This window comes from Solanum pennellii, chromosome 8 (assembly GCF_001406875.1).
Source record: "Solanum pennellii chromosome 8, SPENNV200".
Classification (NCBI taxonomy): Eukaryota; Viridiplantae; Streptophyta; class Magnoliopsida; order Solanales; family Solanaceae; genus Solanum; species Solanum pennellii.
In genome coordinates this window covers 58353253-58368377 of record NC_028644.1, presented here as the reverse complement: position 1 = coordinate 58368377, position 15125 = coordinate 58353253, and the positions used below count along the sequence as shown (strand labels likewise).

At 32.2% G+C, this 15125-nt stretch overlaps 2 protein-coding genes across 2 annotated transcripts; one reads left to right on the top strand and one right to left on the bottom strand.

Annotated features, from left to right (window-relative positions):
• Window positions 1-4411: 4411 nt before the first annotated feature.
• LOC107027764 (transcription factor MYB36-like) lies at window positions 4412-6015 on the top strand. The gene is made up of 3 exons (XM_015228833.2): window positions 4412-4550; window positions 5259-5388; window positions 5492-6015. Exons 1-3 carry the CDS (start codon window positions 4415-4417, stop codon window positions 5850-5852), a joined length of 627 nt encoding a protein of 208 aa, XP_015084319.1. The 5' UTR covers window positions 4412-4414; the 3' UTR covers window positions 5853-6015.
• Window positions 6016-6353: 338 nt separating this feature from the next.
• On the bottom strand, window positions 6354-12791 carry LOC107028747 (vacuolar protein sorting-associated protein 32 homolog 2-like). Its single transcript, XM_015229932.2, has 8 exons — window positions 12621-12791; window positions 12357-12492; window positions 10153-10252; window positions 8655-8740; window positions 8460-8551; window positions 7828-7942; window positions 7556-7745; window positions 6354-6664 (listed from the first exon to the last, which is right to left on the bottom strand). The coding sequence occupies exons 2-7, from the start codon at window positions 12426-12428 to the stop codon at window positions 7560-7562; spliced, it is 651 nt and encodes a 216-aa protein (XP_015085418.1). The 5' UTR covers window positions 12429-12492; window positions 12621-12791; the 3' UTR covers window positions 6354-6664; window positions 7556-7559.
• Window positions 12792-15125: the final 2334 nt, after the last annotated feature.

Sequence of the window (15125 nt, the reverse complement as noted above, 5' to 3'; positions counted from 1 at the left end):
AAAGAAAAAGAAGCAGCAACCATTGTTGTCAGGCCTACATTGTTTCGGGTTTGTATTTTTTATACTTATTTTTAAATTTTTGTTGAAATTAGTAAAAATCTTAAGGAATCCAATATGTATCAAAAAATTATGAAAATTATTATTATGTATCAGACAATAGGTTTAATACATAAGTACTAAGTGGATTATAATGTTTAGTCTATGCTTTGATACATGAATTAGATGTGTATCATATGATTTCCTATGTATCAAGGTTTTTGAAATTTTTTATCATGTATCAGTGAATAATTTCAATAACTGCGCCATCAAGTGTGCTTGCTGATACATTTTGAATCAGTGTGTATAGTGTTTTAGACGATGCATTGATACATGAATTTGTTGTGTATCATATTATTTTCTATGTATCATGGCTGCAATTGCTGCTTTGAGATTAGAAAACGAAATTGAATCTCCAACAACGATCCGTCGATTTTGTAACTTTCATACTGCAATTCGTTCACCCAAATTACGGAATGTCTAATCAAAATTGATGTATTCATCATGAAACATCCACAATAACAACAGTAAAATTACTGCAGTTTGAAATTTAACAGGATGTTCATAAAAAATGTATTCAAAATAGATGATATAATCTTTGATTTTCAAAATTTGAAATTAATATCCAATTACGTTCTGATTTAATGCTGATTAATGATCTGTTACCGTAAATTAAGCTGTTTTAGTTAACAAGTTTAAATGTTCCATTTTTCCCCATTTTTTTCTTAACAGTTTTAACTTATCATGTATCATTTACCATGTATCACTAGAGTCTAAAGTATCACGGCACACCAATTTTAAGGGACTTTTAGTAAATACTAAATTTTTCGGGACAGAATGTAATTATTGAATTACACTATGGGATTCCTTAAATTTTTACTTATATATATCATGGTGCACTAATATCCATATATACTTTGAGAAGCATTATTTAAATAGAGCAACTTTTACATATAATAAACATAAAAATCATATTTGTATATTATATTTATAGTTTGCATAATTGCACTCCATAGCAAATTTTATATTTGCTATAAAGCTTTTAATTTGTATATTCGCTATAAACATCCAATTTCATATAAATTATATATTTTTGTATAAATTCATTTATACATTGTAATTTATATAATAAGATCTGTATTTGTATAACTATTCGTGTATAGAACGAAAATATATGTATCTGTATTTGTATATACACTTTTTTCTGGCTTTATGCAAACACAAATACATTTTATAAATTTTATACCGAAATGTATAAAACGACTAATTGTATACCAAAATTTGCTAATTGTATACCAAATCAGATAACAAAAAAAGAAATATTTGTTGCGAATTACAATAAAAATTAACTATGACTATAGCCTTTAATTTGGACTAACAGTTTGCTATTTCACACAATTTTCCCTTCAAAATATAAGTATAACTAGTATATATTATATGGATGTATGTCTACTTTATCCTTTTTTTATTTCAAAGGGTCACTTTCAAATCACTAATTATATATTGGGTAACTTTCACATATAGCAAATAAAAAATTTATATTTGTATGTTATAGCAAAGTTTGCATAATTGTGTTCCATAGCAAGCATAGAAACTGTATAATTCGCTATACATATACAGTTGAAGCAAATTGTATAAAACGAAGTGTATAAAACAAAGAGAAAGACACTTGGGCAGAGAACTGTATAAAAACGAAGTGTATAAAATGAATTGTACTATTATAAGTGTATAGAACGATTATATACAATTTGAATTTGTATAAAATGAGAAAGAGAGAAAGACAAAAGAGACTTGACAAGGAATATACAATTGAATCGAATTGTATAAAACGAGAAAGAGAGAAATTAGATACAATTTGAAAATTGTATAAAACGAGAAAGAGAGAAAGGCAAAAGAAACTGGGCAGGGGAGTATTTTTATTGTATAATTATAAGTGTATTGGACGAAAATATATGTACTTGCATATGTATATACAATTTTCTCACGCTTTATACAAACAGAAACGTTATTTATACATTTCGCTTCTGTTTGTATAAGTGAGAAAGGCGAGGGTGGCGAGCGAGATTTGGGAGAGTGGCGAGCGAGATCTGGAAGAGGGGAGAGAGGGGAACAAAAATATATGTATTTATACAATTTTCTCTGCTTTATACAATTAGAAACAATTTTTATACACTTGTGTTTGTATAAAAAGTGAGGAAGCGAGCTAGAGATTGGAGGAGAGTGGCAAGCGAGATATTTGGGAGAGAGGCGCCTGACAATTTTTTGCAAACATTTGCTATGGAGCACAATTAAATCAAACCCTAGCTACTCCATTTATTTTAGGTTATTAATTTGCTATTGTATACAATTTTCCCTTATATATTATCATGGTGCACTTCTATCTACATATACTTTGAGAACCATTATTTAGTAGTATAAGTAGAACTAGTATATTATCATATGGCTGTATGTCTAGGTTCATTTTTGTTATAATTTCAAAGGGTCACTTTCATATCAAATATTTTATATCATGGTGCACTTATATCCATATATACTTTGAGAAGCATGTTGCATAACACATGGACCTTTAGTAATTCTATGGGGGAAAAAAAACAATATTGCATAGGAATATACATTTTGTGTACGAATTCTTAAAAGTCAACAATATGATTCTTCATTGAGTGTGCATTATAATTAGATGTTTTTAGTGAAATTCGAAAATTGGCTTTGTAGCAATATTTTGCAAAAATATTGTTAGAACCACTCTACAAGAGAATATATTATGCAGAAAATTGTTTGTCTAGTTTTATATCTATTGTTGAGGATAGAGAGGGTTATAGAAACATTATTTAACACACACATATACAAATTTATCAACTTCATAGAGGGCATTCCACATAATGATTTAGTTCAATTGACACATCTGTTGGTAGAAATTTCTGGTACAGTAAATACTTAGCTTGCAAAAAAAATCATCAGTCGTTTAGCTTAGAATTTTATATAGCTAATACCAATAGATAGAGCTACTAGTAAGATAAGTAAAGATGATTGAGAGCGGAAAGACCTTGTTAAAAAACTATTATGTATGATAAAATTAGATATTCAGTCTTTCTTTTCCGTCTTTAATTACCTCATCAAATAGAAAAAGCAAAACGAAAAATACCACATAAAACCCTAAATCAAGGTATGCCATTTTTTTTTGTTTCGATTTAATATGAATGATATTGTGATTAAAAGGAAGGCCTCAAAAGAGAATATGATTAAAAAAAATAAAGTGATATATTTACTCCTATTTAGGTAGGATATACTCACCCATTAATCTTATTAAGAAACTGAAAGAAGCCTCAAAAACAGAAGAATGGATAGAAAGTGAGAAAGAAAGAGCCAGTAGGTCCTTGAGCAAATTCCACGTTAGCCCCAAGACATTGGTCTCTAACTAGAAAAGTAAATGCTTGAACTTGAGAAGCTTTTGAAAATACAACGCCTAGGGCTTTACCAGGACTAACTAATTAAAAGTCTAGGACCGGGAGTGATCTTAGAAACCAACTTACTGTATCAAAAATGATTTGTAAGATAATTAATTAACGATAATAGCATCATTAATATTAAATATGTATTTTTAACGGCAATCAACATTCTTTATATATAACTGTACCTAAAGCCTGTAACAACATTGAATCCAATGATGACATAACTAACTAATGCAAGTAAAAATTTTAACAGTCTTTATTAATGAGTATTTTTATTGCGGCTTAAAGCTAATTTATTGTAATGATGTACCTAAGTCTTTCTTCAGTAGTAAACTCAACAAAGATGGCAGCTAAATCACATGTCAAAGACTGCAACTTTGATTTTACAGTGTCATTTTGGTACAAATGCACACTTTCTTGACAAAGTGGTAAACACACAAAGAGAAACCAAATGTCTTTTTCATACAACATTTAGTATTATTACAATGCTTAGTGTACTTGGCAATTCTTTTATTATTAGTATTACTACTTTATAATTAGCATGTACTTGTGTTTTTTTAGAGTTGAAATAAGTTTTGAAAGTAAAAGAATGAAAAAGTGTGGAGTATATATTTAGTAAAAAGTAAAAACATGTGAAGCAAAGTGTCCAAACTAAAACTAAATATAGAGGATTTGCCATTTCAAGAAATTCAAGGGGGACAGTGACTAAAAATAATTTTCTTTTCCCCCTCTTGGCAATATTAAGGTTTTATATGACCAACTAAATGGTCAAGTATATTAAAAGTCTTCAAAAAAATATGTTAAATCATTATTATGATATTTAATTCTATTAACTTTTTATTAAATTTCCTAGACTATCAACATCCTTATGACATATATATATATATCATTTTGCACACTTAAAAAAGGTGAATTAAAAGGAGAAAAACATGGTAAGGGCACCTTGTTGTGACAAGAGCAAAGTGAAAAGGGGACAATGGTCACCAGAGGAAGATGAAATTCTCAAGAATTACATCTTTAACCATGGCAATCCAGGCAGTTGGATTTCCCTTCCTAAAAGAGCTGGTTCTATTTCTTTACCTCTCATTTTTTTTTAATAATTTTGTCAGTTCGATTTATTATGTTTTGAAATTTTGTTTTGTTAGCTTTTTGATATGTGATTATTTTCGATTGTGACGTCTTCTTGTCTTACTTGGTTGTTGTGTTATAGTCGAAGAAAGTTAGTAGAAAAAAGTTCCTTATTAATTGGAGAATTTTAAAATTTTAAGTTCAGCTCTGATTAACAACGATAACATTAATTATGTTTTTTCCTTTGCTCCAACAAACAATCTATATAATTGTGTAGAAGTCTTGTTTTTATTTGTTTTGAAGAGAGAGAAAATGTAATCTAGTCAAATGATTCATTATTCATTTAATTAAATGATTTTCTCAATATAGTCTTTTCTTTTTACATCCTCCTTTATGTGTTATTAGCCATACAATTAATTGTAACATTACTCTTCTAATTTTTTTACTACTATTATCTTGTTATTATTATTGGTCAATATAATTTATTAGATAGTTTATAATATTTTGTCATGACCTCTTTATTTTTCATTATACTGCTTTGGATTTTTTCAAAAAAAAATTGGGGATCTATAAAAATTTGTCTCTACCTTTAAGATAAGAATAAGATTTGTGTGCATACATTTTACTGCCCTACAAATCCCACTTTATGTGTGTTGTTGTCCTTTAATATTTCTTTTTACAAAGAGAGCAATGTATAAAATGCAGGGCTAAATCGTTGCGGCAAGAGTTGTAGGCTAAGATGGCTTAATTATCTTCGTCCAAATATCAAACTTGGAAATTTTACACAAGATGAAGACAACACTATCTGCTCTCTCTACAATCAGCTTGGAAGCAGGCTAAATCTTGCTCTTCAACTTAAATTATTTTTTTTATATATATTTTCTTTCAAAACATTACTATTAGTATTTAAAAGTAACCCAAAGTTTTTAATTTTGCAGATGGAGTGTGATTGCATCTAAGCTTCCAGGAAGAACAGACAATGAAATCAAGAATCACTGGAATAGCAAGTTGAAGAAGAAGGTTTCAGCAACAAAAGAAGCAATGAAATTACCAATTCCAAGTAGCGACTCTGCTGATAAAAATATGGTTGAAACAGGCGAAAAAAATCCAAGATTCACTCAAGAGGAAGACCACTCCAAGATTTCACCTTCCATCGAAGGATCGACGAGTTTTGAAACATGTTCTTCACCACTTGATGATCTTGCATGGTTTGAAAGCTTTTTTCCAATGGATTCCAACACTAGTGATGGCATATGGAGTACTCAACTAGATGGAATTGATGATTTGCTTGGAGATTGATGTATGTTATTAAGTCATTGTGATGTGAAACTATATGTGAAAACACACATAGGAAGTATTATTCTCTGGTTTAGTATTTGAATGTCAACTAGAAAAGAAATATGACAACAAGTTTACATACTCCATTTATAATTTATGGTTTTTGAACCTCAACTTCTATTGATTGCATCTCTTTGTTTACAAGTTAAGCTGAGTAATGCAGCATAAGTTGTGTTGTATTTCCATGACACACAAGTTCTGTTAGAAACTAAGTTATGCATAGTACAACATAACTTGTGGATTTTAAAACTAAACTTTTACATCTATCAATCAACAAGCTTTGTGGGGTACATCATACCTTGTTAAAACTTAAGCTTTTGCATTGCTCAGCATAAGTTCAATAGTCATCTGAAGAATCATATTTGACTTAATTAGCCATTTGAATAATGGAAGCATGTCCGCTTTCGATTCAATTATATGCCTCTATGGTTAAATTTTGAACACTAGTACTTTTCACTCACCTGAATTTAAGTGCTTGTAAGTTGTATATATAGAAGGTTTTTTCTGATCATAATAATGTAAACAACAGAAGTCTTGAAAATTCATTTAAAAGTATATCTTAGAACATCTTTTTTCTTAATAATTCACACGAAATTAGCATACAATTTTCCCACTTTCAACTCCACACAGAATGTAAACTCATCATCTGCTGTCATTTATACAGTAACTTCTGATCCTGCATGCATCTTTAAGAATTCAAAGCTCCAAAGGTATATCCATCCACCATAAGAATACATCAAGCCTTTACGCTGTCTCGTGGGAGGCAACAAGAACTGCAACAAAAAACACCAAAGAAGGAATCAGTCAAGAAAGTTCATACAAAAAATCCATCAAAAAGACTGCAAAGACTCCAATTGCATCCATTGTGGTGATTTTGCTACTATGAATAGTGAAAAATGAAAAACGCGATCTAATGATCTTGAACTTAACTGTCATTTAAAATCTAAATTTTGTCCAAACACAGCACATCTATCTGAACAAGACAGCAAATAATATCTCAAGCGGGTAGGTTATTTTTATACTCATTAACAGATCCTTCAGAAAAGCGTGAACTAATTAATATCTCTAGTTAGAAGTAACGGAAGGAATTGGATAAATTTCAGAATCACTGTTTGTTGGTACAATTTCAGAGAGATTCTTGGTAGTCTAAAGGTTCCTTTTCCTGCTGCTTTTAAATGGGATTTTCACGAGGGTAGAGAAAAAAGAGAGGGAAGAGAACTTTTTAGTCTGTAATCGAGAGTTGAGAGTGGAATCACATTACCAAACTGACAAGCAAATAGGAAGGCGTCTAATCGAGAATTGCACAACTTACATACTCGCTAAGCCCATACTGGAAATTCCTTTGCCAACTTGAGATCATTCAAGTTAGAAACCTAAGAGCCATATCAATCGATTACATATAATCCACGAATAAGTATACTAGTTTACACCCACAAAATCCCGACCCAGGATCTAGCTATTGCAAGCGCACCACAAAGGAAAAATCTATGAAAATAGAACATAAGACTGGAAGTGTGTTCAGATTCTAAATATAGCTTGTCTCAGCTGTAACTGTGCATGTAAATAGAATTATATCATCAGGTACTTCAAAATTTCAAATACGCAAATCAGAGGTTCCTTGACTCAATATTCAGTGGCAACAGAGGAACATGAACGGAAATGACCTGTTTAAAGAGCCATTTCAGCCTGCAAAGCAGCAAGCTCATCTTCTTCTGTCTTCTGAGCAGCAGGACGCACTTGTTGCCTGCCAGCAGGTAGATTAATTGGCGCAACAGGAGCAGTTGTAGCAGGCTGAAGGAGCTGTTCCTCTAATTCAGCCCCCTCTAGTTCTTCAAGTTCTGCCTCCAATTCATCCTGCAGAAAGATACATGTAAATTGTTGTCCTAAAAGAGTAATTACAAAATAAACAAAAATGTAAGGAATAAGTCGGAGATACTTCATCAAAATCAGCAGCTGAACCAATTGGTGTTGACAATGCTTCCTGAATCAATTTCATATTCTCAGTCTGCTCATTGATCTCATCCATTGTTTTGTCGACGTCGTCAATATTCCTGAAAACAGAACACATTAGCTTATATCAGGGACAAAACCCTGAGTTAAACAGGAAATCATAACAACAAACTGAACTAATTACTACATAGTATTGGAGATTGATCTTGACGAATCAGAAACACCCAAGTGACATATACAGACAACACGTTGTGTAGGTGTGGTGTGGGTGATATGAAAAATTACCCTAATGTGTGTGCTTAAATAGCATATGGCAACTCATAATTAAAACATATGAAGTTTTGTGGAATTTAAGATTATTGATATCTATTAAATCATGAAAGGAAATTACAAAAAGGCCTGACCTCTGAGGTGATTCAGTAATGACAGATCATATCTTAAAGGAATTTACAAGGTAAATTTGATGTTTTAACATGCATCGACCAAAAATTCCTGACTTGGAGATCTCTATTTCCAACTTTGTATTTTTCATAAGTTTATCTCTGCAAAAAAACGTTTGCATCTACAGAAGAAAAGACACCATTAAATAGCACTGAGCACATAGCATATGTAACTTACGTTGCCTTTTGCATAGCTTTCATTGCAGCTGCTCCAGTTCTTAAAGCATCAACAGTCTCTGTTGTGGCTTTTGCACCTTCTAACATTATCATCTGAAACAAATACACAAATAAGTGAATGCAGATCGCCGTCTCTTCGTGCTTTTATGACACGGTGGTGCAAAGATTCTAAGATGTAGGAACATATGAAGAGCACCTGATCATGAATACGCAATTGGAAGTTTCCGAGCTGCTCGATTTGCTGCTCGTAAAGCCTTTTCCTTTTCAAACATTGTATTGCAGCTAAAAATAAAAGAAATCTGTTACTGCTGTCATCAAACTAATCTGAGAATTTAGCAAGGACATAATGACTCAAAATACAAGAACATGATTCACAACACCATCCAATAATATAGTACGTCCTCGCAATGCTAAAGGCAGCGAAAACTGAAAGCCATGTGCATGAGCGAGAATGATAACCTATTCATTGTAACTCAAACCCAAGAGACTAGCTTGAGCTGGTATGAGCAAGTAAATCATGTTTATTCCTTTGCTTTAAAGGGGGGATATCCAGGAAAATGAAGAAGAATATCCAGAATTCAAGCAGACCAGCTACGGTCAAATGCCGTTTTCATTGAAAGCATCTCTAAGCTTATTATCTCTAACCATTTCTTTCAGAGGAAATACATTATTATCTCTAATTTTTACATGATCTAAGATACCTCCAAAAACAAGTCAAACTTTTAGTGTCAAGACCTCATAGTTGTTCAAATGATTTGGTTCCAAACAAAGAGGAACACTTTCGAAGGATTCATACAATTGACCCCAACTTTTCTATGAAATTGAGGGTCAATCATGTCTTGAATATTGTCTATAGCATGAGAATTTGCAAAGAAACCATAATAACATACAAGGTAAGAGAAAGGACACAAGTCTTTCCTATTGAAGGATAACTCTCCCAAGTTTTAAATATGAAATGTTCTTTTTAAACATTCCCTCTTTGAAAATAAGTAGATAGATAGTTAGAGAACAGAGGAGAAGGGTAGAGAGGGTGACCTATTATCCAATCAGAAGAAAAGCTTTCTAAAATAAAAAGAGGTTAGAAATCAAAGAATCATACCTTTCTTTTCCATTTTGTTACTTACTTCAAATTATCAAATTGAAACATTAAACGTGACTTAAAAGTTAAAACGGAATAAAGGAATTTGTGAAATGACAAGGACCTCAAGGATAACCTCATGTATCGTCCCAATCCCCAAAGCAGAAAATAAGAAAGGATAAGACGATAAATTCATCAAGATACTAAATGCATGCTATCTTTTATAAAATTTTCATAACACACCAGTGACATAAAAAACCAGTACCCCGTTATCACTTCATATTGTAAGATAATTTTTTCACTTGTTAACCTAGTAGCAAGTTCACCATACATAAACTACCTTGTCTCTCACACAAAACAGAGTTATATCATCAGATCTGTCTGATGTTAATAGATTCCAGATATCATGCAAATACATGGGAATAATGGACATTAAACACCTAGCACTTTATCGTACATGCTTAAGAGTATTCTTCATGGTATGCCACATCCTTATGTGCATGACAATAACATATATCATAAGAAAACAAAAATATCAATGTAAAGGTATTCATAACTAGTGAACTACATAGGAAGGAGAAATATCATCTTGTGAATGATTTTCAGTAGAACCTACCCCTTTTGTTTTTTGCTCTAGTAAATTCCTTTGCTTTTTCAACCTCAGCTGCAGCCTTCTTCAGTAAAACCTTCTCCTTTTTCTCAAGCATCTCAAGAGTCTGTACAGCATAACCAAAATAACATTTAAGCCCTTGATCATTTACTTGAAAATTTTAAAGAAGCTAATAACTTTGACTGAAATTAACAAGAGAGAAATTATTAATAAACGAGTCCACAGCACAATTTAAAAAACAGGGGAAACAAAATAGCCTTCTATTTCTTCACCAAAATAGGAGGAAACAAGGATTTGGTCAAAAAGTAAACTGTGCCTGAGTTCAGATTGAAATAAAATGAATAACTGGCAAAGCGCCCACACCCTAAATGAACTTACCTGAATTAAGACTAGGCCAAACCAACTTTTTTGTTAATTCATTGCAAATGATGAGCTTCCATTGTTTTAGAAGAAGAAACACTGGAAGCTTCGTATTACAGAAAGTAGAAGAAAAATCAGACTTCACAAATTTGAATTTTGCTTCTCGCTATCAGGCACTATAAGAAATCCACACAAACATAATATTTCCACATCTAGATAAACGAAAAGTACCAAACATTGCAGTCCAGCAATTCAAGAGAGGGTAACTCGTATGTGGTCACACATTCTCTCAGATACAACCTGTTTGCAAAAGAGTGGCCACCTGTATAATCTATCATATCCACCTGCAGCAGGCGGCAGTTTGATGTACTGGGATTATCCACCAGCGGCAGGCGGCCGCTTGATGTACCGGGATCTCACCAACACATTCGACGCTTTTTGACAAAGGGATTTGTAGTTCTTAAGTATGTAATAGTGCGATACGATGACCTTTTTTGTATATGTGCAGGAAGACGTGCGTGTGCGGAAGTTGAATTTTTGAGTTGAAAATGACAAAGTGTTGATCCATGAAAAAAAATGAAGAACCGTGAATCAATCCGCGGACTATCCTGTTACTTGTGGAAGTGGATCTACAAGGCTACAAGTTGGTTCGAAGTTGACTAGCTCATTTGCCGGACCGTCTGTTGTTCGTAATAAAACAAAAAAAAGGTAGTGGGAGAATAATGACAACGAATAGCAAAGCAGTAACAACTACATGCAAGGAACTGTAACAACAACAACAAGGTGTTTCCACCTAAATACAGTAAACCACAGATAACATCAAATACCAAAAGCCAAAGACTACATGAATAAGCTAATACCACAACCGACACGGTGCTCTATACTACCACCAACCAAGTACATGCATACACTAGTAATAAGACAACTCACATGCATACACTAGTAATAAGACAACTCTTAACTACCTACTAACCTTCTATCCCTATCCACAACCTCCTTATCCTCCTATCTAAACTCATCTCCTCGATAAGCTGAAGATGCATCATATCATGTCTAATCACCTGTCCCTTTTACTTCTTCAGCCTACCTTTGCCATTCCTCGACCCCGCTATATCCAACCTCTCACACCTTCTCTTCACATGCCCAAACCATCTCAGTCTCCCTTCCCTCAACTTGTCCACCATGGAGATCACTTTTACTTTGTTTCGAATATACTCATTCCTAATCCCATCGCTCTTTGTATACTCACAAATCCATCTCAACATGCTCATCTCCGCCACTTGCATCTTATGAACCTGAGGGTATTTGATTGGCCAACACTCTGCTCCATACAACAAAGTCAATCTAACCACCACTCTATAGAATTCCTAAAATGGCAGAATTTTAGTTCAAACAACAAAAACATAAACTAAATGGAGTAATAGATGATTGCCACAGCAGCAACATACCCAGTGTGATCCCATAATTGATGCCTGAGGCGGGAAGAGTGTGCGCAAACATTACCCCTACCTTGTGTGACATAGAGAGGTTTTTCCCTATAGACCCTTTGCTCACACAACAATAACATATAGAAGTGCCCGAATTACGGCAAGTTCTTTCTAGCAACAAATTCCACAAAAAAAAACCTCACATAACTACCCACAGCTATTCATTCGCCAACATCAACTGAACTTAGTATCAAACTCATTTCTTTAATAAATAGTATAGCTAATACTAGATCCCCACTCACCCACCCCATAACCAGCAAATACAAAACTAAAATCAACCCCATCAAACCTTTACAAGTAAAATTAGAACAACCCAAACAGTTGTTTATCTAAAGAGAAACAATCAAGAAATCAAGATCATACCTCGTTTAACTTGTCTAGCGTAGCTAGAGCATTTGTTTCTTGTTTAGGTTTTCCAAACATTCGGGTAAACATTCTTGATTTTGTCAGCAACAATTATAATACAGAAAAGCTTCAAAAGATCAAAATTATTTAAACCCTGAAAGAAAATTCGAAGGGGTTCATTAGATCAGCTGGAAAAAACGATCTACACAATAAAAAATGAATCTTGAAAAAACTTTGATGTAAATAAATTTACGCTTTTGAGAGTAGAGTTTGATTGACTACCTGAGAAACTTTGAAGGGTTTCTGAATAATCGAAATCAATCGGGTTTTGACCTTCGAAGTTTGTAATAATTGAGAAATTTCTCAATCAACTTTAAAGGTTGGATCTTTTTGGCAGAAGATTGCTCATGTGGAGGAGACGTCAGTGCTGTGCTATGACAGACCAATGGAATTTGCTTTTTCTTTTTTTCAAAGTTAGACCAATTTAGATTTTCACCCCTTCAAGTTTGCCTTATGGATGAAATGCTCCTTCTCTATTTTTTTTTATTTTTTTTTTAAGATTGCGGATAGGATTTACAATATCAAGAATTGAATTCTCGCCGATAAAGTGGAAGCTTAACTAGCCAGTCAGTATCGAGCTATGAAAGATTTTTTGAATGAATCAAATGATTCTCTCTAAATTTAAATCAGAACTCTTTTTTTAAATTATTTTTTTATAACAAAATGTAAAATATTATAACCACAAAGTTTTCACCGCATGATTAAAAGTGATAAAACCGCTTTACAAACAATCATTTCAGTAATAGGAATCATATCTAGGAACACAACTCCTCAAGTAAGTATTTACATTTTCTAACCTTCTCGTTGATTTTCACTAATAATAGTTTTTCTTGAACAATAAATTTTATCTATTGTAGTATATGATTTTGTTGTAAATCAATCTATGTCTAGAATGATATCCAAATCAAGAATGTTTAACTCTACTAGATCAATTCCGGTGATTTTAAGAAATATTGATACTAGACAATTTTTATATAATCGTTTACCTATAACTGACTCACCAAAAAAAGTAATGATTAAGAAGGGTACTGATAAGATTCGGGGCTGACATCAAAGTTTACTACAATATAAGGAGTCACGAAGAATAGTGTGAATGCAATAATTTATATTAAAGATATTCATGTCTATCAATATTTATTATCTCCTACATGTTATATCTTTTAATTAGGGGTGGACATAAATATCGGAAAATCAAAAAATATAATCGAACTATTTCGATTCCTCAGTGTCGATTCTTCGGTGTTTCAATTTGATGTCGGTTCTTTATTTTTGAAACTTCGGTACATCGGTTCGGAGTTCAGTGTAAGGGTCCCGAAACTTCAGTGCTTCGAAAAATCAAAGTTTTATTAAATAAATTTAAAAATATTTAAATTATATTTTTTAACAATACTTCTATATTTTGACTCAAAATATTTACCTGGTCCATTTAAGTTTTAGCTTTACCTGGGCCCATGCCTATTTCAATTTTTAAATTTTAGCAAAAATCTAAGTGAGTAAAGTGTAAACCCTAAACTCTATGTCCATATATTTTTTTTAATAAATAAATAGCATATCATATGCTTTGACAGAGAATATATTTTCAACCCCAACGAAAGTTTAGAAACATAAACAAAATTTGAATTCTTCTAGTTAAATAACCATCTATGTTATGTCTTTTTAATTATAAATTAAACAGATGAAACTCTTAACACTTTATCATATTCCCTTTTTATTTTTATTCACATCGAAAAAATAATTTAAAAACACCGAACTAAATCGAACCGAAATAAAAAAACTAAACCAAATTGATCTAGTTTGATATGAAATATGGTGCACACTTTTATAAAATTGACTACCGAAAAACCAAATTGATAATTTGATTAAATTGAATCGAAGAATCAAACGTCCACCCCTATTTTTAATATTATAATATGAATTTAAATATCCGTATTGCAATATATCAAGCTTTTGGTGTCTAAGATTACGTTTGAATTATGTCATATTAAAATAGTCACTGAAAATATAAAGATAAGATATATGATAGAAGTACCTCAAATACAAAACAGATTAACTAAGTATGATCAAAATTTTGATAATGACATCAAAAGGATAATTATAAGTCTTTATGACTCATTTTGTCATGATTCAAAATCGATTTATGATAGCACCTACCATAAAATCAACAGTAAATTAACCTAAACCACAAGCAGAAAGCGATAAAACACAAAAGTAATTATAATAAGAAGAGAAGCCCATAGTATATATATGTAGTTACAATGCAAAATTTACAAAAAAAAAAAAAGAAAAGATCAAAAGTGGCAAAAAAAGACAAACTTTACAAAGAAAACTGCCTCAAACATGATTTCACTGATACAAGAACATCTAATTACAAAAATAACTATCTATAACGGTACTATCTAATGAAAGTATAAAATACATAGACAGTACAAAAGAGAGAAAATCAGCAAGTCTATGGATGTCAAGAGCTCACCACGATCTAAGTGTGCGACGGCCACACAAAGATTCAATGCTCAACTAGGGTGGCTCGTACATGGAGTTGTATCGATAAAAGATGCAGAACTATAGCACGAGGCATCATAGGCCGAGTGATCTCGGACAATATAACTCGAAATTCGATATGCGGATCGCCCCAAAGCACCTTATTGAGCTATCAATAAGAATAGATTTTATTTTATCCAGAAATATGATTTTTTTAGTTTTCCACCCTATGTCTGGATCCTATATTGG